Source organism: Amyelois transitella, chromosome 20 (genome assembly GCF_032362555.1).
Source record: "Amyelois transitella isolate CPQ chromosome 20, ilAmyTran1.1, whole genome shotgun sequence".
Lineage (NCBI taxonomy): Eukaryota > Metazoa > Arthropoda > Insecta > Lepidoptera > Pyralidae > Amyelois > Amyelois transitella.
In genome coordinates, this window is record NC_083523.1 from 1,827,906 (window position 1) to 1,852,724 (window position 24,819).

General features: G+C 36.3%; 4 protein-coding genes across 6 annotated transcripts; 1 reads left to right on the forward strand and 3 right to left on the reverse strand.

Annotated features, from left to right (window-relative positions):
• Positions 1 to 5,697: 5,697 nt before the first annotated feature.
• Positions 5,698 to 9,851, reverse strand: LOC106142648 (uncharacterized). Of its 3 annotated transcripts, none has more exons than XM_013344506.2 (2): positions 9,787 to 9,851; positions 5,698 to 9,498 (listed from the first exon to the last, which is right to left on the reverse strand). In XM_013344506.2, exon 2 carries the CDS (start codon positions 9,051 to 9,053, stop codon positions 6,849 to 6,851), a length of 2,205 nt encoding a protein of 734 aa, XP_013199960.2. In that variant the 5' UTR covers positions 9,054 to 9,498; positions 9,787 to 9,851; the 3' UTR covers positions 5,698 to 6,848. The 3 variants fall into 3 exon arrangements, with proteins under 3 accessions (XP_013199960.2, XP_013199969.2, XP_013199952.2); XM_013344515.2 differs by having other exon boundaries at positions 5,698 to 9,072; positions 9,787 to 9,819; XM_013344498.2 differs by having other exon boundaries at positions 5,698 to 9,072; positions 9,154 to 9,815.
• Positions 9,852 to 14,535: 4,684 nt separating this feature from the next.
• Positions 14,536 to 19,010, forward strand: LOC132902925 (uncharacterized). Its single transcript, XM_060949828.1, has 2 exons — positions 14,536 to 15,237; positions 18,190 to 19,010. The coding sequence occupies exons 1-2, from the start codon at positions 14,854 to 14,856 to the stop codon at positions 18,676 to 18,678; spliced, it is 873 nt and encodes a 290-aa protein (XP_060805811.1). The 5' UTR covers positions 14,536 to 14,853; the 3' UTR covers positions 18,679 to 19,010.
• Positions 15,914 to 19,453, reverse strand: LOC106137212 (uncharacterized). The gene is made up of 2 exons (XM_013338011.2): positions 19,004 to 19,453; positions 15,914 to 18,141 (listed from the first exon to the last, which is right to left on the reverse strand). The coding sequence occupies exons 1-2, from the start codon at positions 19,451 to 19,453 to the stop codon at positions 17,329 to 17,331; spliced, it is 1,263 nt and encodes a 420-aa protein (XP_013193465.1). The 3' UTR covers positions 15,914 to 17,328.
• A 376-nt stretch (positions 19,454 to 19,829) lies between these two features.
• LOC132902985 (uncharacterized) lies at positions 19,830 to 20,949 on the reverse strand. Its single transcript, XM_060950113.1, has 2 exons — positions 20,500 to 20,949; positions 19,830 to 20,408 (listed from the first exon to the last, which is right to left on the reverse strand). Exons 1-2 carry the CDS (start codon positions 20,572 to 20,574, stop codon positions 19,830 to 19,832), a joined length of 654 nt encoding a protein of 217 aa, XP_060806096.1. The 5' UTR covers positions 20,575 to 20,949.
• Between the last annotated feature and the right edge of the window lie 3,870 nt (positions 20,950 to 24,819).

The following is a 24,819-nucleotide window of genomic DNA, read 5'->3' on the forward strand; positions in this document are numbered from 1 at the left end:
CATTAAAGTATACCTACATGTGTTTTACACTTATAAACATTCTAACATAAGTATTCTTTTCCAATCAGTTGTTTGGGCGTACAAACATTTAAAATACTAATTTGGGTCGTAAAAACCAAAAAAAGACATATTAGCGTAAATGAAAATCAAGTAAAATAGGTACCTACCTAAGTCATTAACAGCCTAACAAGCTTATAAACTAGGTATAGGTAGGTACCTACTTTGATACTACATACCTTTTTGATTTTTGCATAGCTTCTCTTAATGATTCTACGGCTCTTTTCCGTTTTAACAAATAGTTGAGCTTTCCTTCCTTTTTATTTTCTTCATCCATTTTGCACAATAAAAATAAAACAATCACTAAAAGTTCAATTAAACGTAACAGAGAGAAATATTGTTATTGTTAGTAATGGCTGTCAACGTATCAACACGACGCATGCGACCGATGAAATGAGCCACTTAAATATGAGCCGCCTCGCACCCCCGCTTTCGTCCTAGTTAGTATAACTTGCTCTTTTCTTCAGGTCTTAAAGTACTTGGTCAGTATGTGCTTCGCAGTCGTGCGGTAATAAAATATAGACCAATAGTTATTTGTCTTGTTCTCTCGCTGCTTGAAATGTTACATACGCAAAAGAGATCACTATATTGGACAGAATGCGTACGACGTAATGCAATTTAACTTTTGAAAAGTGACATGTTTTTTCAAAATTTTGGGTTGTAATTCGAATACTATTTTAGTTTTTGTTTTACGCCATATTTTCTACAAAAAAAATAATAGCTATTGAAAATACGACACAAATAATGATCCAATTCAACGAGAGGTGTGAGTTATGACGTTTGTTTCTCAGAAAAAATTTCATCTTCATAATATTAACGGGGTGTAAGTCGCAAGTTTTTATATCATTTGTATTTACGATGTTTTGTGTCACTGGCAAATATTGAGAAGCATATTTTACACCCTAATAGATCAAGGCTTTGAAGCAATGTGTCTTATACACACCACTTTAAAAAGAAAAGCACGTCTAGACCAATGTAAAATGTTGGGTTTAAAAGCAAATTTTTAAGCCCGATTTAAATACGATATATATACATCGATAGAGCGTCAAAAGTTGAGTAGGGCTGTATCAAAAAGTCATTTTAGCCAAATTGGCTTTTACGACAATTGTTGCCGAAAGCATCGATATTTTAATGCGATATTTGATACTGTGAACACTTTTTCACAATTTTATCAAGATCTGGCTTCTTGCTACATGCTACTCTTATTACATCATCCAGGTGAGAATCTGTGAGTTTATTTCTGTTTACATTCTTTTATATTTCATTTTAGAAAAATAAGATTCGCACACATACGTAGACCCAAAGAATGTTAGTAAGATATGAGCACATCTTTGTACGTTTTTATATTTTTGGGGAACAATGCTCCAAAACTCGACATATTCTCTGTTCTCCCTTTTTTCTTTAAACACGACTTCTAGATTGGTGTCGTTTTTAAAATCAATAAATTCATCGAACAATTCCGCGTAATTACAACTTAAAACTGAAGCCAACTCTGTGATGGTAGTTGTTTCTAAGTGCCATGGATTTTCTATAAGCAACAAACATTTTTTTATTTTTCTTAGATCTTGGAACCTTTTTTGAAATTCGTTTATTAGAGCAGTTATAAAATTTGAAATTATAGTGCAGTTTTTTTCCGAAATGTTGATACCATCTTCTGTAGTTTTAATAACAGTTGGAAAATTGTGCAGCTGTTTGTTCTGGATTTCTGTGTGATAAATACTTAGCTTTTCCTCAAATGCAAACACTTTATTTGCCATATTAGAAACTATGTTATCTTCACCTTGTAAGTTCCGATTGAGATTGTTCAGTTTTTCCGTAATATCGCATAGAAAAGCTAAAAGACACCACCATCCATCATTTTGTGATTCAGGGTACACTTTATTATTTTGGTCTAAAAACAGTATTATTTCATTGCGTAATGAGAAAAACCTTTCCAAAACTTTACCTCTACTAAGCCATCGCACCGAGGTATGTAAAATTACGTCATTATGCTCACTTCCCAGTTCTTGTAGAAGGCTTTTAAATCTTCTGTGGTTCAATTCTCTTGCTCGTATAAAATTGACAATATTTATAACGGTCTTCATTACAGCTTCTAACTCTGGATTTGCAGCACGCGCCGCCAAGTTTTCTTGATGTATAATGCAGTGAAATGTTATTAAATTGGACAAATTGTATTTTTTCTTAAATAACGAAATAAATCCATTTTCGAATCCAGTCATCGAAGGACAACCATCTGTACATACACACACGGTTTTTTGTATGTCAATTTCATTTTGTTCTAAAAAATTACAAATAGTATCAAGGTAATCTGTGCCTCGCGTTTGACCTTTCATTGGCAGGAGTTTCAAAAAATTTTCATGAATTAAATTGTTATCTGAACAATATCTAACAAACACCGAGCATTGCGATGTTGATGAAATGTCGGTGCTGGAATCGAATGCCAAACTAAAAAACTTGCACTTTCTTAGGTTGTCTAATATCTCATCACCAATAAATTTAGAAATGTCTCCGATTCGCCTCACACAGGTTGAATCCGAAAGCTGTAGTTTTTTTATATCAGAAAGTATTTGTTTCTTGTTACTGTATTTATCAAAAAGTATATCAGCAGTACTAACAAAGCATTCCTTTATGATTTCTGCGTCGGTAAATGGTTTCATATGCTTACCAAGAATGTAACAAATTTCATATGACGCCTTGGTTACCGCTGAGTCCTGTGATATTGCCACGGTCATTGACTTTTGTTCTTGATACAAGGACTTCTTTAAAAAAATCAATTTCTCATTTCTCAAAGCCGACCCAGGTGAAAACGTTTCGTCGAAAGATTTATGTTTTGTGGTAAAATGACGCGAAATATTGTATTTCTTCAATATAATACTGTCACGACATATCAAACAAGTAGCTGCATTGTTTTTGTTCGGTACAACAAAATAATCTGTTTCCCACTCATCTTGAAACAATCTATTTTCACTTGTTATTTTTCTTTTATACTTTGATGACACTATGATTATTGTTATGGTCGAGGTGCGTAGAGTGATTGGTTTCTTGTAGGTGTTATAGATCCCACTCCTCATGGAGATTGGGTTGAGGGCTGTGAGTCCGAATAAGAGGAGAGCGAGACCTTGAGATTGGTTGGGAGGATAGAGATGGCTGCACCGTACTTGGTGGCATTAGAGGGCAGACGTCCCTGTTCCTAAGTTTGGTTAGCTCCGATACGAGACATCTATGGACTTCTTCTATCTTTTGAGTGCTCTTGTTAATAATCCCTGCCAGATCTTCGGAAAGGGGTTGATTGCTCGTCGAGGGCATTGATTGGGTCGGTAAATTTTCTTTTATCGTTTGGATGATCTCGCCCTTTAATGCCTGAATGTTGTAAAAATCTACAGCAGTTTCTGATGAGTGTATGCTGAGTCCTTGCTGTGCCCAGTGGGCGTTTGCGTACTTGATATAGGTCTGGTTAAAAGAACACCAGGCCTGGACTGGGTCTGAAACCTTCAGGGAATCCCAGCTGGCTGGGAAGGCCTCAGGATTTGTCTCGTACAAGCTATTAATATATAAGGGTCTCAAAGTCCATACAAATAGCCGTCTAGGGCAATGTGCTCTGGGAAGGTTTGGGAACTTTTTGTTAAACTCTGTCTCTTCGTTTTCATCTTGTATGAACCTGATGTAGGGATCATGACTCGAGCTATCGTCGTGGGTCTCGAGATCTTGGGACTCCTCTTGACAATCCATGTCAACGGAAAGCGCCTCCGGTGGCATCTCTATATCAGTTTCTTCAGTAACCGCGGGGGCTGCATAGAGGTCGGTTTCTCTCGAGGATGGGCCGGACATGGATTCGCCGGCATTTTCTCTCTGCAGGCGAGAGTATAAATCCTGGTCTGCAGCTACGGATCTGGGAGCTCCTTTAAGCTTTTCTTCTAAGTATGTCTTCATATAGTCTCGTATGGCTTGTTTTAGTACACTCGCCTTGCATTTGTTAAAGTGTCGTATGGCTTCTCTATCCTTTAAGATTACATCTATGAAATTTGTCCCCTCCATGAGCACCATGAGGGGGTCCTCTGCTGGATGTTCTCGTGCTAGTTCTGTTTTACTCTGCTCGTTTCCGAGTTGGATTTTCTCAAGGCTGGCGGTGGCTCTGGACTTTCTCATGATTGAAGTAAAAATGGTTTTAATATATATGTATATATATGTATATATATATATCTATATATATATGGGCAGAGGAGTGGGATGTTATCCGTGTGCTGTCCTGGAATGTATTAAGGAGGTATTGCTTATGTCTTATGTCCAATGACACTCCTGACATTATGTAGAAAATGCAACAACAGTTTGCACTAAATAACAACAATTACTTGCAATTATTAAGAGAGATTAGATATGTGAAAGACATGTAAAAACTCAAACTCAAAACAAGTTACGACCGACTGGCAAACAAAGCACTTAGGTTCGTAGGGGATTCCCGGCCTGCGTTCACTCGCGCAACCATAGACTACAAGAATAGGCTACGTTCAATTTTTGTTCCGAATCACTCGTTCTCTGATAGGCGCGAAATTTAAAATAGAATGGAGCATAGAAACTTCAAGTGGGCCAATCAAAAAGGCCCGGCGGGCCTTAGAGAGTTATTTTTATTTAACTCCTCCATGAGGGCTCCTGTTTATTTTTGACATTTTTGTATTTCATTGAATGATTGTGTTCAAGGATATTTCTCATTTCGAGAAAAAATGCTATTTTATGTGACCTTTGATAACTCATTGATGTTGACGCACGTTTGGTTTTACCACTTACACATTTTTGACACTTTTCGGCAACCCATCTTCTAGTCATAGTCTAGGCATAGCGTTTGAGAACCCGTTCGGGTGAATACCCATTTTATAGGGTAAATAAGATAAGGGAAACCAGTTTATAGACTTAATCTCGTTCTTTGTTTTTGGAATAAATTTAATGTCGTTCGGGACGTGCGCAATGATATAAAGGCGCACCTTTTGTTTCCCTTAGAGAGTTATTTTTATTTAACTCCTCCATGAGGGCTCCTGTTTATTTTCGACATTTTTGTATTTCATTGAATGATTGTGTTCAAGAATATTTCTCATTTCGAGAAAAAATGCTGTTTTATGTGACCTTTGATGACTCATTGATGTTGACGCTGCACGTTTGGTTTTACCGCTTAAGATTTTTGACCCCCCCCCCCCTCTAAACGTTACGTAACACTCAAGTGACCATTTTTACCCTAAAGTTGCATTTTTTATAAATTTTTGGCTTTACAAAATAATAAACTCTTGAAATAAAATAAGGTCAACCGGGGTAATTGCGTCATATTTCCCGATCACTTGAAGTTAACGCCATAATGTAGGCGAATTCATGGCATTATCGTTGTTTTTGAACATCAAGCCTATTAAATGACTTCTTATGTATAAATTTATATCAATGTTTTTTTCACCAGAGTTTTAAAAAGGTGGCATATTGAGTGTTTTTGAAAGAGGTTTTTCTTACGCATTTACCCCGTTTGGGTCAAATGCGTCTTTATTAAGTAAATACTGAATTAGTAGGTTTATCGGGATGAAAACAAGGTAGCTTTTTACAAACCAATTTTCTATGCTATAGGTGATAATTTAATAAGACAAAGAGAATACTTGATGCATTCAGAGAAGATTTGGTAAGGTCGGGGGGAAATGCGCCTAGTTTTTTATAGACGCATTTGCCTCGTGCTAAATCCAGATGTTGTCAACATTTTACTCATAAAACTTGCCCCCTCTCGGACCACCTATTTGCATGTACTTACTTGTAGGTAGTAGAAACCTATGAGATTTTAATAGTGGTAAGAATTGTAAATAAAAAAATCTGCATTACATTATACAATTTTTATTATAAAAAATTAAAATAAGAGCCAACTTTTTATAAATGCGTTGTTCTTAATTTTCAAAATCAAATTTTCGGTACTGGGAACAAAAATCTATACAAAAATCCTGCCAAAGGAAAACTATTCTGAACTTATTATCCAGTAAATAAAAAATGGCATGTTTTGACTTAACAACGCCTAAATCTAACTTGATTGTGTTATCAAGTTAGATTTAGGCGTTGTTACCTTCATAATTGTAAAATATTAGTCGAAAAGATGCTTATTACAGCAAAAATATTCTTTAGAAAAGTAAACTTTTGTTATAATGAAATTTAACATAATTAGCTTAATCACACTAATTAACAGTAATCAACATCTGTCCACACACCAACGTTATATTCTAACTTCCAGTCAGTCACTATGTGACATATTATAAAGAAATTCAGTCTTGCAAAATTTGACCAGCAATATCAGATAAGATCATTAGAATAAACTTAAGGATATACTGAAACTTTATATAATTAGCTTAATCATACTAATTAACAGTAATCGACATCTCTCCATACTCCAACTTAAAATCAGTCACTATGTGACATATTATAACAAAGTTCAGTCTTGTATATTTGACCAGAAATATCAGATCATTCGGTAACTAATGACTTAAGCTAACCTACTCTAGAAAATGTACTTATACTTAGATAGCGTATACAAGTTTTCATGCTTAAACAATTAAATAACAAGATTAATCGACATAAAATTTCTTAAGACAAATTAACAGAACAAAAATCTTCGTACTTAAGTAGTGTCATATTATTCAACCACAGTATTCAACAAATAATCACATAAAAATATGGTATCTAATACTGAGTATTTTAACTTTTAAATACAATTGTCATTACATAATACTATGTAATTCAGTCTTACTGATCAGAAAAATCAACAATACATTTTCTATACTCTACTGAATATTGAATCCTTCAAATTTTTCTTTGAAAACTACGTGTCCTCTTCGTGTTATTAGGGGGTTTTCAAGAAACTTAACAATGTCAATGTCATGTATGAGTTCAGATACGTCCTCAACGTCAGGGTAATGAAAGGATACAATCTTACTATTTTTAATTTTTCTCAAATACTTAACCTGAGGATGGCCATGATTCAATGAGATTACATTTCCGATAAAGTGTTTCACGGTTTTCTTTGTTGCGAATTTTACAATAATCCAGTCACCAACTTGTGGATGCCTTTGACTGGAATCTGGTTCATATTCATCATTAGTGATATGGTCCTTATCTGGCTGTATTTTATGACATTGTATAGATGTAAGTCCTAGTTCAGTGGATGTATGATCACTTATATTACTTTCTTCTTCAACTTGTTGGATTATCTTATGACAATATGTTCCCCAGTTTTCGCTTGTATCAGAGTCGCTGCTAAGTATTATATTATCACTTTCACTGCTTTCGTCCGATGAATATTTCGGTATCTTTTTCGGTATTTTCTTCTGACATTTTTTTATAGTCGTAGGCATAGGTAATTTCTGTTTAGATTTTATATTTTTCTTCGCCTCTGATTTAGATTTTCGTTCTCTTTTTTCTTCTTCTTTTTTTTGTTTTTCAGCCTCATTTTTCCGCAATCTATTCAAAAAATCATCGTGTGTAATTACTTCACTTCCTTGAACTACCTTTCTTTTCTTAATTTTATATGTCGGGTCAGCTTTTTTTATCGTGTTAAGTAACAAACTTTCAAAGGATACTAGTTCTTCATTATTCAGATACCGGTCTTCCAAAATCTCAATTTTTGGTGTTCCTTGACTTGTACCAGGTAACTGTATCTCATTGGGATGGAAAATAATATTATTTTTGTGGTTGTCAATTGTTGAGGTACATTTCTTATTAATGGTCTTTATTATTTGTCGTGAACATAAACTGTATAACGTTGGAACTTGTTTTATTTTGGCTTCATTGAATCTTTTAAAAGCCTGTGCGTCGTATTTTTCAACAGGTATTACGTCTTTATTTAGGGGGAATATGCCGCCTTTTTTAAATCCATTTCGTATTATTTTGGGATCTAACTCTTTCCAGACTTCCCCGAGGATTTCACTGAAATTGTGTTTTTGCATCTTGGCTCCTACGTTTAACCGTTGCCATGCCAATATTTTAGCATCCCACCTAACTTTCATAGATTTAAATACCGCTAAATCTAAAGGTTGTAACAGATGGCTCGCGTGTGATGGCAGTTTTATAATTTCAACGCCCAATTCTTTTGCTTTCTCTAATACATGTAATTGAATATGCGTGGAATGGCCGTCGTATATTATTAAACAAGGTGACTCTTTACTTACATGAGGCAAGACTGTCCCCAACATGTATTTCTCAAAAACTTTAGCGTCTATCCACCCATTCTTTGTGGCCGCATAACAAGTACCTTCATAAGCATTTTGAGACATCCATTGGTCCCATATATTTTTGCCACGGTATATGATTAATGGTGGCAATTTTTCACCTGCTGCGTTAACTGTAAACAATACAGTCACATTATCTTTTCCCGCCGAAGCAATTGTTCTGGTACTCGCATAGCCTTTTGCCCCAACAATTTTGGTCTTTTCTGGGTCCTTGCTGAAACTAGATTCGTCGAGATTCCATATTCTATCTGGACTATATTGTAAATCCATTGTTTTTATATACTCTTCAAGTGTGTCGAAGTAGTCCTTGATTATGAACGGGTCACATGCGGCTTTTCGTGACATCTCTACCGCTTGTGGTTTTTTTAGAGATAAGTTATTTCTTTTCCGAAAGCCAGAAAACCACTCATAACCCGGGGCTCCCTCCTTGAAGGGTGTCGTTAGTTTATTTTTTTCAACGTATTGCGTTACAAGTTTTATAACTTCCTCAGAGGACAGACCGAACCCGTTCTTTTCCATAATGTGGAGCGAGGTAGCTATTCTTTTCTCAAATTTGACATTTATGGCTGTTGGCCTGCCTCTAGTTTCTTTAACGACACCTCTTCTAAGTTTAACTCTGTCTACTATAGTTGTCCGCGGTATATTATATTGTTTTGAAGCTTGATATGAATTTAAAATTCCATCTCTTACTTCTTTGACGGCTATATTTAAAGTATCTAAAGTGTACGTAGGTTGTGTTTTTTTTCTGTAGTTACGTACCATTTTGATAAATATCTTAAATCTGAAATGAATGAAATAAAATTGATGTGAATAAGGATTTTGTATACACGTAAAAGGCGATTATGTCATGCAGTGAAATTACCTTATTATCAAATCAAATTATTTGCATGGCAATACCCGCATTCATCTTCGGGATAATGTTCGTAAATAGTAAAAATGGAACAAAAAGGACACCAGAAAAATGAGCTTGCTAGCAATACTCGTGCATGTTGAACTATTATCTCATTCATAATAAAATGATGGGGCATACTGGATATAACGTTTGTTGGCTCTCCACATCCGAAACACTTGGTTGACAAATTAAAATGAGTATTCTGCCATGGCCATACAAGTCTTTGTTGTATAAAGTTTTGAAAATCGTATTTAGTTAAGTATTTGTCAATGTCCATGTATTTCAAAATCACCATGGTAAGTATAAACTCTTTATCTGAAATACAATTTTTATATATTAAATGCTAGCACAAAAAGGTTGACGATTTATGTTTTGAGGAAAATGCGTCCCACAGTCGCAATTACCTCGTAACGGCGAGATGCATTTACCCCAAGATATAAATCCTAACCTAAAAATGGCGACATCAATACCTCCTACAATAAAGCTATTTTATTAAAAATAACTGCCTGTGTAAGCAGCCCATTGATTAGTCCTCACACTCATAATAAATTAAAATCGGTAATTTAAGAAAAACTTAAGATTAACAAGGATTTTGACACTCACCTCTACCAGCAACAAGTTGTCCACACGCATTCGATATACAAAATGGCCGAATTATTGAGTCAGTTCACTACAACGCCATCTAGACGTAATTTATGTAAAGGTTTTAGTTTATACAAATGTAACTAGATAGCACTAGTTAGTCTGAACCGAACTGTTTTCGAATAACTTAAAAAAGACGCAATAGCCCCGTAGACGCAATTAGCCTAGTTGACCTTAACATTTTTATTTTAACCTTTGACAATGCAATTATTAACAGAAACCCAACTAAAATTAATCATTTTATTCGAAATAAAATCGTATTCTTAACAAAATCAAAAAATAATCAACTATTAACCAAGTATCTAAATAGGTCTATGAAAACAATTCGATTGCAATTAATGCTCCTCTGTCCACGGGTTTGCTAGCCATTCCGATTCTTTCATCACTGGCACTTGGAGTGCAGACGAAGACGGTTCTGGAATTGTTAAGCCACTTGCATCGACTTCGTCTTCGTCGATCCAGTCAGCATCCTCAGACGATGTTTCATAACGACGCACAATGCAGAGAAGCTCATTCGCCCTTCTGGCAGCAAGGCGCTGTGGCCGTACTCTAGTTTCACAATGGTCTGGGACAGTCTTGCCATGCACGTCACGACAGTGCATTTGAACACTCTTGTGAGATGTGAAATAGATCCCACAGGTTGGACATACTTTTTTCTTTAGGTCGGATTGTACAGATGGACAAAAGAAATCGTAAGGCATCTGCTTAAACCCTTCTAGAGGAGGTGACAGATCAACGGACAATCTCACAAGAAGTAGCGAAAATTTTGACGTTCCTTTGTCTAGCAAACTGGGTACTACGAGGTTGCTTGGGGTTTGAATTATTGGACAAGGTGGCGGCATGAAAGTATCCGCAAACACAGATTTCAATGCACTTCTCGGTGGTGAACAGCAGGATTCATCCGCGCATTTTATAACCTGTAAGAAATATTGCGATTCACGGACGTGAAGCGTTTTTCCAAATCATCATCCGTAGTCATTCCTTTGTCGTCGAGATGAGAACCAAAATGTTCATGAGGCAGAATGACGCCTGCCAGTCGTTTGCTGAGGGGAGCCATCCGACGCTCAACTCGGTTATATGCGCTCCGCCCAGGAGCATTAGTCGCTATAAACAGGGCGTCCAGGTTGTATTTTTTAAAGTGTTCAATTGCAAAGTTCTTAACTTTGCGATAACGTGGGTTTTCGTCCGGCCCACCATCTACGAAGATGATGATCACTGGCTTCACGGTATTCGTTTCTGTCATCATTAAGGGTTTGAATGACGGTATTGATAAAAGTGATTCGAAATCATAAGCATGAGTGTTCGCTGTGGGGGATGTATGTTTCCCGCTCCTTATGGATATGTGTGTCGGCCCGCTGTACCCAACAGCTTCTTCCTTACCGAAACTGTTAGGTTCCACGTTGATGCCGGCGTATACAGAAGGAATAAGTTTGTGCCGCTCTGCCACGACCCAGTCATGATCAGGTAAAAGTATTCTGTATTCCATATGCATTAAAAGAGGGCTCTGACTTTTCACTGCTGGTAAACCTATTGGTACACGTGCCTTATCGTCTTGTGAGAGAACGAATACTTGCTGCGGTCCCAGAAGCGACGCGAGAGATTCCAGTGACCTGATTGTAGCAGTGCAAAATTCCCCGTCCTCGTGTTTTTTGTGCATCTCGGTCTGTGGTCTTGCTAACTTTACGGGTACGGTACGTACGTGCCTTCTTCCCTCTTGAGTGTTAGAAACGCGTGGAAGTAAATGAAGATATGTGCCGCTTCGAGAAATTTGGAATCCCATTAACAACAGCCTTTCATGCAGGTCGGACAGAGTGAGACAACTCCTAATCATCTCTGTTCGGCGGCGTTCATCAGCTGCGCTGCCATGAATAGCAATATTAATTATGGTCTCTAGGAGAGCAGGTTGCGAGTCAACTAAAGGGGGCTGTCCAGGGCCAGTTCGAGGTTGTGTTGCAGCTAGGGATTGCAATCCCGCAGCTCATTCAATCCCGCGGGATTGATATGCGGGATTGATCAATCCCGCGCAAGATCCCGCGGGATCCCGCATCTTTGAAATTATGTTATAAAATCGAATTGAAACTACAGGTTTTTATTTAAATAATCAAGTTTTATTACGAGTAATTAAACATGTCTCACATTATGCAACAAAAATTATTTGTTTTCGAACAAAATAACAATTAAATTATATAATTAAGTACGAGTAATTTAGTAATCAGTCTTACTAATCTTAGCTTTTAAATGTTTGGCATTAAAGTTTTGTTTAATTATACCCTTACATCTAACAACAGTTTTATACTATTTTGTTATTCAGTCTTATTCATAATAATGACTAAAGAAATCACAACTAAGTAATCAACAACAACAAAAACAATAACTACTAATCATTGTCAAATCACAACTTTCTCTTATCTAAATAACTAAATGGTATTATTACGACTGTGACTTTTGAAAATACGCTCTTAAAAAGCAAATGGCATTTATAGTATCATCTCCAAGCCTGCTTCTGAGTGAACTACAAATATATCCTGATGCCGAAAACGCTCTCTCGGCTTCTACGCTAGTAGGCTGAACAGTCATGATATATTCATAGGCGAGCGTCAGGTACTCTCCTCTGATACCATCGGACTCAAAACATGCCATTTCTTTCTTCAAAATTTTTTCATAATCCTTTTGCTTATTGTCTGGTCTTTTCTTAAATATTTCTTTTTCTTGTTGAAGCTGTTTTTCTAATTCTTCTTTTAGCGTAAGTGTAGAAGCTGTGTCAGTTACAGTTACGGATGTTCCAGCTATAGATGTATTTTCGAAGACGTCACCTGCATACATTTCATCGTCTTCAACAGTACTGACTCTCTCTAATATTTTCTTTATTTCTTGGCGTATTGCAGCTTTTTTTGGCATGAAGAATGTTTGAGTACGATCTGTATTTTTGGCTTCTTGGTCGTACTTTTTCGGATTTTGTAAATAAATTAAAACTCCTGTCAAGTTAGTGCGGCGTTCTTTAATACGTTCATGTAGACTCTGAGTTAACTGGTTACTCAACACCGTATTTTTTTGTTGCAATTTATCCAAAATAAATTGAAATGTTGTGTCCGCAGTTATAAGCGTTGACTCTCGCCTACACAGTGCCTCAACTCCCAATTTAAAAGGCTGCAAGCTGGCAATGAGATCATTGATTTTGAACCACTCATTATCGCTGAATTTAATTTCAGATTCAATATCGATTAATGCCTTATCGATACAATTCTTTAAGTTATAGAATCGTTCTAACATATTTAAAAGACTATTCCAGCGAGTCCGGCAGTCTAATATCAATGCCAATTCTTTTTTAGGGCCTTCTTGTTCCTTTACATATTTTTGTAAAAAGACGTCATTTTTAGTTGGTGACCGTTTAAAAATCTTGACCACTTTTCGCACTTTCTTCAATAAATTGTCATATGTAGAAGTCATTTCAAGTGGTGGTGAATTTATATTTACAGTTACGCCCTGTTCATTCGCGTCCATATCATCGTCGTCATCATTATCAGACTCCGTCGCAATTGAGGCTGCTGGGCATTCTGGTATTGGTGAATTGCTTTTCTTATACAGTGTATCAACTACCACTAGCTGCAAGCCGTGTGTAAAACAAAGCTGCTGGGAACAACGCAAAAGCTTGCCAACCTTCACCATCACACTAGCGCCGTCCGTTGTACATGCAATAATATCTGTGTCTAAGTCTAGACCAAAACTCGCTAGGCGTTCTTTTACCAAGCTAATGCAATGTTCTGCGGTAGCCGAGCCTTGTATACGTACCAAACCCAGATTGAAATGATTTTCTTTCTGGTGAACGTTGATATTTAAGTATCGATGATTTTTTTGTGACGTCCATTCGTCAAATGTGAGTGAAAATCTCTGTTTTCCTTTCTTGAGACGTTCAAATTCTATAATCATGTCAGCTTTGACTGTGTTGCTAAAGTTTGTTACGATAGATCTTATCGTATTTGGCGAGTTAGGTAATTTGTTTCCACTTTTAGAAAATAAATCTCTTAAATCCGAAGATGTGCAAAAGGAACTTAAGGTGAATCCGTCTTTACATACCATCCTAGAGATCGTTTTGTCCATGGAGTTTTCTTTGATAACAAAACTGTCCAAAGTTTTGGGTTTCTTCTTTGGTATAACTGGTAAGGATTTTTCTCCAGTCTCATCGTTTCGAGAATTGATATCGATATTGTGTTTAGTCTTTAAATGTATTTTTAAGCCTTTGGTAGAACGTTGACTAATTTTTAGTTCATCTGAACACATAAGACATTTGCCACCTTTGTCACTTTTCTTGAAATAACGCCACAGACCTATACCAATTTGGGTGCCGACGCTGCCGGCGCTGCCGTCGCCATCACCGTCGCCTTTATTCTCTCTCTCGAAATTCTCAGTTTCATTGGACTTGGACATGATTTATTCACTCGTTACCTGGAAATATGTTTTTAATAAAGTCTAATGTATAACTATTATTATCGATAACAAATATTATGTGTTCATCAAAACAAAAATAACTTATACGTGAATATCCAACATTACATTATCATTACAACATTATATTGCTATTTACAGCATAATCTGCATTTGAAAGAGCACAAAAAAAAAACTAAATCAAAATTAATAATATACTTACGTTGAACGCACGCTGGACCGTAGTACGAAAACACTGTCACCTACAGACACGACGCGTGCGAGTTAGGGTTGCTACACACATAGGCGGGTCGGCACTGTCGGTTCGGCAGCATTTGTCGATCAACAAAGCCGACCCGAAGTAATCACTGCACTTGTTCGGCTTTATTCGGCTTGTGCCGATCGGGTAGTTCATTCGAGTAAACGCATCATTCGATTCGGCAACTGCCGAACGGTATTTGTGGAACGAAAAAGCCGACTCGCAACTACTACTACAACATTCGGTTTCATTCGGCTTGTGCCGATCGGGTATATACGTAGTTCATTCGGGTTCAATCGGCACAATTCGGTTTTCATTCGGGCGTCACGCGTCGGCGTCGTCTCTGAATGTTTGTGGTCATTTTGTACATGCTTGTCGTAGTATACACACGTAAAATGGAGTGGTCGCAGGAAAAAACAATCCAATTTATCGAGTGCTATCGGTCTTACCCGTTGTTATGGGATTCAAAAGACGAATTCTATAAAAATAAAATCAAAAGACATGATGCCTTAGTAGAAATTGCAGCAAAGTTTGAAGTCGAAAAAGTTGAAGTTGAGAGAAAAATTAAAAACCTCCAAAGTCATTTTTTAAGGGAAAAAAAGAAAGAACAAGACAGCAAAAAGAGTGGATCTGGGGCCGATGAATCATTTACTTCGAAATGGTTCGCCTACAAATCTTTATTATTTTTATCATCCAGAAATAAACCTCGCAAGACTATGGATTCGCAAATGGTAAGTTGTCTACACAATTATAAATGGCCTTTTCTGTCTATGTTAAGTGTATCTGTGTTATAGATTAGATTAACTGATAATATCCATTCTCCTTATCCATCCCATCCATGTAACCCTTATCCTTGCGAAAGTATCTGTCTGTCTGTTACCTTTTCACGTCAAAGCCGCTAAACCGATTTACTTAGTTGAAAATCTAATAAAGTGCGGGCGAAGACACGGGGCGGGAAGCTAGTCCAAACTAATATTATAAAGAGGAAAGATTTGTTTTTTTGTTTTTTTGTTTGTAACGAATAAACTCAAAAACTACTGGACCGATTTGAATGAAATTTGGCACAGAGATAGACTTAACCTTCAGGAGTAACATAGGCTACTTTTTATCCCACTGCTGGGCATTGTTTGTAGTCCACGCGGGTGAAACTGCGCGCGGACCGATGATTTTTTACTAATCAATGCCCAGCCTAAACCATAGAAGCTATAAAAGCGAAATTTGGACAGTAGCTTATGTTATTAATGTTATGCAATAAAAAATAGGTTTTTTAAATTTGACTTTAAGAAAAGACCAAATGAGGTTGAAAAGAAAAATTTATAAGAATCCTATTCAAAATTTCGCCACCTGTAAGTATCATTCAATAGCTCAGTGGTAAATGCCAAGGGTCATATAGTTGATGTCGATGTCGATGGTTCGATCCGTGGTACCCGTGTGTAAGTTTTTTTTTTTTCATTTTATTTATTTTTATTGATTTTTAGAAAATATTTCTTATATTCATTGACATTTTGATTAATTTTTATTAAAATTTGAAATTTTGCCCGTTTATAGTATGGAACGACAGAGGGCGCTATTAAAAAAATTAAAATGTGAATAATTGCGTTTTCGAATTAAATATTTTTTTTTATTAAAGGTGTATTTTTATGTTATTTTTTTAAACCGGTACTTCTATTTAAAATCGGCTTAACATGCAAAATTTTTTTATTAAAATTTGAAATTTTGCCAGTTTATAGTATGGAACGACAGATGGCACTGTTAAAAAAATTAAATTTGAATGATTGCGTTTTCGAATTAAATATTTTTTTTTATTGAGGGTGTATTTCTATGTAATTTTTTTAAACCGGTACTTCTAATTAAAATCGGCTTAACATGCAAAAATTTTTATTAAAATTTGAAATTTTGCCAGTTTATAGTATGGAACGACAGATGGCGCTATTAAAAAAATTAAAAGTGAATGATTGCGTTTTCGAATTAAATAAATTTTTTATTGAGGGTGTATATTTATGTAATTTTTTTAAACCGGTACTTCTAATTAAAATCGGCTTAACATGCAAAAATCCAATAGTTACATTACCGATAGGGATCCCAATGATACCGACGGATTTACCTAAGTATATACTTTGAAAGGTTACAGTTTCCTGTAAAGGTCTCATTTGCCCTCACTATAAATAAATCCCAGAGACAAACATTTTCGATTGTTGGCATCGACCTCAGAAAGGAGTGCTTTTCGCATGGGCAATTATATGTTGCTCTTTCTCGAGTAGGATCTCCAGAAAATCAATATGTTTTGTTGCCACTTACAAATACGACGGCCAACATAGTTTTCAGTGCAGCATTACGTTAAAATAAAGGAAATTTAACGCAACCGAAGCCCCGGTCGATTGCTATGTTATTAAAATGTTTGTTCCTGGGATTTTTTTTAAATTGCCTATGTTACTCCTAAAGGTTTAGTCTATCTTTCAAATTTCATCAAAATAAGTCCAGTAGTTTTTGAGCCTATTCATTACAACCAAACAAACAAAGAAAGTTTCCCTCTTTATAATATTAGTGTAGATTAGTGTACCTAGACTACATAGTATAAAACAAAGTTAGCATTTGTATTTGTTTTATTCAACGAAATTAATTGCAGTTTACATTATATTCAAACAGTTTATTCTCGAAAGTTTTTTCATACAAAACATAATTGTAAGAAATCCCCGTGCGAAGCCGGGCCGGGTTGCTAGTTAGTAGTAAATAAAAAACTAAAATCTATACTACAACATATTTATTTAATTATCAACACAAATCTAGCTAGCTACACTGATTTTAGTACATATTAATAAATTTTAATACTTATTTTGCCAAGGAACTTTTCCTTGATGCGAGCAGAAATACTCAGCAAATTCATCCCTGACAATTTCACCGGGCGAAAAATTGTACAGCATTATTGGTTCAATATTTGCATTTTCAGCGTTAGTTTCTTCAGCCTCTCCTACGTTTATTCCCACGTCATTTGTGGCATTTCTTCTATCACCTTGAAACGCGTAGTATTCGTATAAATGCCTCGATTCATCATTTCTTCGGAGAAAATTGTGTAGATGTAATAATGCCATCACAACCTTTGTTACTTTGCTAGGTTGTAATTTGAACGGTCTTCGAAAGCACCCATACACTTTACTTAAAATTCCGAAAGTACTTTCAACCATCCGACGTGCTCGACTCAAACGATAATTGAAAATTCTAATTTTCGATCCCTTTTTCCCTAAAGATGTGTATGGTTTAATAAATCTTTCTGTTAAAGGAAATGCATTATCAGTTATAATTACGTATGGTGTCCGGCACGGTCTCCCAGGAAGCTCACTGTCTTCTGGCACATTCAATGTTTCTATATTGTCCAATATAGTATTTGAAAAAACTCCGCCGTCTGATATTCGACCTTGGCATCCAACATTAGCATACAGGATATTATAATCAGAATCTACAAGTGCCATTAACACAATACTAAAGTATTCTTTAAAATTGTAGTAATCAGTGCCACTGTGAAATGGTGCTTCAATTCGCACATGTTTCCCATCTAACGCACCGAGACAATTCGGAAAGTTCCATTTATCGTTAAAACCCTTTGCTATATTTTTCCACTTTTCTTCGGTATTTGGCATCTGAAATGTAGAAAACTATTTATTTATAAGTAATTATTATTTTTTCAGATTGATTACACTGCTGAAGACAGCTTAGATAGTACGACTGCTTGCACTGAAACCTCAGATGAATGCCGAAAGCGTTCACGCAACGTGGGGAATGTCAACGAAAAAATTTCGAGTGCATATTCTATTATGACGGAGGTATACAAAAATCGGAGTGACAAAGATGAATTCTCCTTGTTCGGTGACCAAGTAGCTGTGAAGTTGAGAAAAATTTATTGTCCTTACGCAAGACTTACTTTGCAAAATAAAATAAATACCCTTCTAATGGAGGGGGAACTCGGAGTATACGACTCATATAATTACTATCGACCAGACACAAGTACCAGCTCTGCAACTAATGATGGTACTAATAACTTTGTGCCAGATTCTGACAAACAAGGATATATTTCCATAAATAACAATAAACCAGCTTTGATTGATAATTCTCAAGAAACGCAGCTTTCCGTTCCTAAAGTTATTGCAGAAGAACAATCACGTGATCCTTTAGCTTAATGTCGTGCATTTAGTTTGTTCAAAGCAACATGCTAAAAATGTGGTGTTTATGTTGATTTATGATGGATGATAGTTCTTAAGCGACGCAACTTTCCATTCCTGAAATTATTACGGAGTAATATTCGCGTGACTGATAATTTTTTAGTTAAAAGCTAGATGCTAAAGTTATTTTATGTTGACTTTATTTGTTAATTTTATTTGTGATTGATTTCGTAATACCAAAAAATGTTTCCATTTTTTTTAATAAATAAAAAAATAAATGCAGATTCTAATTTCGAATATGTTCCTTTAACCCAACAATTAATCACCTTGAATTATTTCTTACCTGCATAAAGCTCTTCAACTCTGTGATTAAAGCTTGACTTACTACAGGTACTATTTCAGAAACACTTTGCTGTGAAATTTTGAATGTCTGCATTAAACTTCCAAATGAGTCTCCAGATACATAATATCTTAAAGTAACTCCGAGTTTTTCTTTTGCAGTTAAAGCAGTTCTCCATTTTGTATCATTTTTGTTAATTGATGGTCCAATCAGTTGAAGAAGTAATTCAAAATCACTACTTGACATTTTAAAAAAATCTTTGAATCCACCGTTGCTTCTGTATTCTAAGTTTAACACATCACAGTCATCTTCTTGTAATCTATTAAGAAAATCTTCATTGTCACGATTTTGAAGGCCTCTTCGCACCCAGAATCTTCGAGGTTTTCGTAGTAAAGAGCCGGCAATAACGACAAAAGCTGCGGAAATTAACAACACGTCGTCTTCGTCCCACATTTTTAGCACTACTGAACAAAAATTGTTGCCAAAAGCCGATCGGCATAAGTCGGCAGTTGCCGAGCCGAGTGATTGTGTGCGGCTCCGAGCGGTTTGTGATTCCCGAACATTATCTGCATATATTCGATTTTACCGCCCGGTTTGGCCGATTGTTCCATTCGGCTGTTGCCCGGCCTTTGTAATCGAGCGGCAAAGACGAGCGGCTTTTTTCCCGAACATTCATCTACACATATTCGATTTTACCGCCCGGCTGTGCCGATTAATGCCGGCCCGATTATGTGTGTAGCAACCCTGACTGCACGAACCGACACGAAGCCCCCGGCCAACCTCCGCCACTGTGCGAAACGGCAACGTCGCACTCGCGCTACTCGCTTTCTTACGCGAAACTACAAGAACGTTTTAGCGGAAAATTGTAATTAGCGCCATCCGCGGATCCGCGTTTTAAAGGTGCGGGATCCAGAACATTAATAAGTGGTGCGGGATCCCGCGGGAATGCTGGATCCCGTTTTGCGAGATTGCAATCACTAGTTGCAGCAGGATCGTTTCTCTGACGTTCAGTTTTCTCCAGTTTTTCTTTGGCTCGAAACTTTTTTGCACGCTTAGCAGAGTCTCTTTTTTTCTTTAAACATTTCTCTTCTTCTTTCAACTCTTTGCGTAGTTTTTTTATTTCGTTGTGAACATCATCTTTGGCTATACCAGTGTCCCTTGCTTCAGTAAGAACATTTATTCTCTGTTGCAGTAGACCAATTTTCTTCATAAGAGTTTCTTGAGCCGGTTTGCTTGGAACATTTTTAGTGATGCCTGAATCAATCAAAGTCGTGTGTGGTTTTTTTCGTGTTTGCTCATCGTCGCCGTCGCTCATCTTTCGTTTGACGGTAGTGCTTTCTTGTCCAGCGACTGCGACAATCGATTCTATAAGAGATGAACACGTGGATGAAGCTACAAAATCCGCATCCTATAGACCAAGAAAAAATAAATTAGGAATAGCGATGTATTAACATGCGATAAAAAAGAACATAATATACAACATATACAAGCAAATGCACCTGTTTTCGTTGAAGAGCACGCGAAGTCGAGGGAACATTGGGCCTTAGTGTTGCTGGCGTGCTTGATGTTTTCATAGGTAGCTAGAAATATATAATACTTATGACCAGTTCTTTTATAAAAAATCAAGGTTTGGATTACATACTATACCCCGTGTTCGGGAGGATATACATTAATGAAAAAAAAATGGTTCTATAGCACTTGATCAACATATCGTGCAAAGGAAGTAGTACTTTTATATGGTTAGTTTTGAAGTTATTGACAATTTAAGTTTAATAAATTTAATTGAGTTGTACAGTGAGGAAGACTCTTTATCCTCTCTACAAATGATGACAATGTAAATCTTCTTGGATACCGGTTGTTGCTATGGTACCGAAGAAAACATTGTTTAGATACGTCAAGAAGTTTTGAAAGATACATGTTGAATAAGGTAAAGAGTAGGGGGAAGTCCCCTAGTGGCGGACACCTAAGGTTATTTAAAAATAAAACATAAAATATTTAAGGAATGTTTATAAAATTATGACTTACATTAGATAACAAAGTTAGAAATCAAATTAATTTAACAAAAATGCAACCTCTGCTAAAAAATAATAAATACTATCAAACAAACTTTGGTAACAAAAAACATAATTTTAAAAAGTGGCACCTAGTACCGGACGAATATTTGTACACGCAACTGACACCAGTTTCATCACAGTTATAAATTCTTGAGGGTGTGAATGTTGTACTGTTTCATCAGCTTTTCAAGGTTGTCGTAGAAGAGATCCACTCGTGGTTTGTTAAATCCTACGGGACGCATCATGCTTGTCGATTCCGGTGTTCTCAACGAAATGTCAGAATGCCTTTTCATGAAATCACAATTTTTTATTGCGACTTTTATTTTTTATTTATCAGCACTGCCTTTTTCTTTATTAAATCGATGAGGAATCTTCATGACTTCAGCTAAGTCGTATGCTGATTTTGGAAACTTCTTTTTCATGAGCGGCATGCATCTATTCGATAAATCTTTAATGTGGTCCACCAAGACTTCTTCATACTCTGCTTAGAAGGTGTTAGTGAACCTACCTAACTTTGGTTTCATTGTTACTTCTTCTCGATTTAGGGCCTTTATATAATCATTTATAGTGCTTTTAGGAATATTGTATCGCATTGCAACTTGTCTTACACTCAGTTCTTTTGACATAACCTTATCAATAGCAGTTTGTAAGCTTTGTGGATCCCAGGATCCTTTCTTTTTCTTCTCTTCCATTTTAACAATCTTTTTTCTTCTATACTCTAAAACAAAAAAAAATAATTAGAATAAAATACGTAATTTCTTACAAGAAATATCAATATGTTTACTGTCCGGCACTAAGGGACGACTTAGTATCCGGTGCTAAGGGACACACATTTTCGTTCATTAGATGGTACCTACTAAAATTGTTAAAAAGATGTAATAATATTCTACCATTTTACGGATAACAATCGAGTACTGATTTTATCTTTGAATACCACTCAAATGTAAATGCATAAATATACTAGAATTACTTACATTGATATTTAGGTGACGCCGTGATTTCGAGCCTAAAACAGCAAATGGTTACTCCTGCCGCGGCCGTGTGCGTCGCTGGCGAGGCACGGCGCGTGATCTTGTACCTGTATGCCCCAGCACCCCTTTCACTTGTATTTTGAATCGAACTGATTTATACTCGCTTGAATAGTACCAGTGTCCGGCGCTAGGTGCCGTCCGGCGATACGGGACTTCCCCCTAATACACATAACATAAATTATATCCTAGTATTTAGTTTGTTTGCAAATCGAAAAAAGTTAAAATTCATAAAATTGTATATAAAAAATGATCATTTCAATGTTCTTAACAACATTCTGAAGTCAATGTAGGTATATCGTCCCGAACACGGTGTATATAATACTTATGTCATTTATTTACTTATTATTTACTTATGTCACTAACACATTGTAGCAGTAAACTTACCTGTGTAAAATAACTAAGCATTTTTGCTTTCTCCTTCGTGGCCTTCACCTTCAACTCTCGTATAACATCATTTATATGTTCTATAAACTTTTCTTTATTTTTTAGTTTTTCTTTAGCCGTTTTCCAAATTGCGTTGGCATTTTTTTGACACAGTTGCGCTGGCAAGGCAGCATTAGAGCCTTTATAGGCCAAGAACAACTGATGATACAACTTTCCCTCTTTTGACGACATTACAGTATGAACACTATGAACTCACTTTAATAACACCGACTACAGCAATGTGCTTCTGCGTAAACACTAACAAATACTGACAACGAAAACAACATTAAATGCCGTACAATACAATCTAGGGATTCCCCGTGAAATATAAACGAAAAGGTTTGCCAACTTGCGAGAACAAAGTAAAATTGACGACCAGAATATACAATCGAGGGATTCCCCGTAAAACGTAAATGGGTTGAGAACCCATTCGGGTGAATACCCAGTTTATAGGGTAAATTAGATAAGGGAAACCAGTTAATAGACTTAATCTCGTTCTTTGTTTTTGAAATAAATCTAATGTCGTTCGGGACGTGCGCAATGATATAAAGGCGCACCTTTTGTTTCCCTTAGAGTTATTTTTATTTAACTCCTCCATGAGGGCTCCTGTTTATTTTCGTCATTTTTGTATTTCATTGAATGATCGTGTTCAAGGATATTTCTCATTTCGAGAAAAAATGCTGTTTTATGTGACCTTTGATGACTCATTGATGTTGACGCTGCACGTTTGGTTTTACCGCTTACACATTTTTGACACTTTTCTGCAACCCATCTTCTAGTCTCCGTCAAAAATGGCATAGCAATTGAGAACCCATTCGGGTGAATACCCAGTTTATAGGGTAAATTAGATAAGGGAAACCAGTTAATAGACTTAATCTCGTTCTTTGTTTTTGAAATAAATCTAATGTCGTTCGGGACGTGCGCAATGATATAAAGGCGCACCTTTTGTTTCCCTTAGAGTTATTTTTATTTAACTCCTCCATGAGGGCTCCTGTTTATTTTCGACATTTTTGTATTTCATTGAATGATCGTGTTCAAGGATATTTCTTATTTCGAGAAAAAATGCTATTTTATGTGACCTTTGATGACTCATTGATGTTGACGCTGCACGTTTGGTTTTACCGCTTACACATTTTTGACACTTTTCGGCAACCCATCTTCTAGTCATAGTCTAGGCATAGCGTTTGAGAACCCGTTCGGGTGAATACCCAGTTTATAGGGTAAATTAGATAAGGGAAACCAGTTTATAGACTTAATCTCGTTCTTTGTTTTTGGAATAAATTTAATGTCGTTCGGGACGTGCGCAATGATATAAAGGCGCACCTTTTGTTTCCCTTAGAGAGTTATTTTTATTTAACTCCTCCATGAGGGCTCCTGTTTATTTTCGTCATTTTTGTATTTCATTGAATGATCGTGTTCAAGGATATTTCTCATTTCGAGAAAAAATGCTGTTTTATGTGACCTTTGATGACTCATTGATGTTGACGCTGCACGTTTGGTTTTACCGCTTACACATTTTTGACACTTTTCTGCAACCCATCTTCTAGTCTCCGTCAAAAATGGCATAGCAATTGAGAACCCATTCGGGTGAATACCCAGTTTATAGGGTAAATTAGATAAGGGAAACCAGTTTATAGACTTAATCTCGTTCTTTGTTTTTGAAATAAATTTAATGTCGTTCGGGACGTGCGCAATGATATAAAGGCGCACCTTTTGTTTCCCTTAGAGTTATTTTTATTTAACTCCTCCATGAGGGCTCCTGTTTATTTTCGACATTTTTGTATTTCATTGAATGATTGTGTTCAAGGATATTTCTCATTTCGAGAAAAAATGCTATTTTATGGGACCTTTGATGACTCATTGATGTTGACGCTGCACGTTTGGTTTTACCGCCATGAGGCTTCTTGATTCCAACGCAGTTTGGGCGGCGTCTTGCTGCTTACCGTCTAGCAGGACGGTGCTGGCGGGTGGACTTCAACCGACCCGCTCCACGATATGGATGGAGTGGATCGAGTGACCGCCATCGTCGGTGGCGCAGTGGCCATGGGGCTGTCTTGCACCGATTTCTCCATCGCATCCATAAAATTGTCGTACACTTAAATTTAAATTGTCCTGTCTTTCATCCAATTTTAATTTCCAACTCAAGGCCCTTACATTTTTTATAGTTAAATTTGAGCTACGACAACAATTTCTTTAATGTGAATCAACACAATATGAATTGAACGCCGCTATTGTTCTTATAATCGGAATATTAAAATAAATGTATGCTTTAATCCTTTACTTCGCTGAGAAAAAAAATCTTGATTTTTTT

Excerpts from the sequence above, each read along its gene's own strand:
- LOC106137212 (XM_013338011.2), bottom strand. The coding sequence starts at position 19,453 with ATGTGGGACGAAGACGACGTGTTGTTAATTTCCGCAGCTTTTGTCGTT. Across the intron at positions 18,142-19,003 it reads AGTTGAAGAGCTTTATGCAG|ATGCCAAATACCGAAGAAAA; the intron begins GTAAGAAATAAT and ends TCTACATTTCAG.
- LOC106142648 (XM_013344506.2), bottom strand. The coding sequence starts at position 9,053 with ATGGTACGTAACTACAGAAAAAAAACACAACCTACGTACACTTTAGAT.
- LOC132902925 (XM_060949828.1), top strand. The coding sequence starts at position 14,854 with ATGTTTGTGGTCATTTTGTACATGCTTGTCGTAGTATACACACGTAAA. Across the intron at positions 15,238-18,189 it reads AGACTATGGATTCGCAAATG|ATTGATTACACTGCTGAAGA; the intron begins GTAAGTTGTCTA and ends TTATTTTTTCAG.
- LOC132902985 (XM_060950113.1), bottom strand. The coding sequence starts at position 20,574 with ATGAAAACATCAAGCACGCCAGCAACACTAAGGCCCAATGTTCCCTCG. Across the intron at positions 20,409-20,499 it reads GTGCTCTTCAACGAAAACAG|GATGCGGATTTTGTAGCTTC; the intron begins GTGCATTTGCTT and ends CTTGGTCTATAG.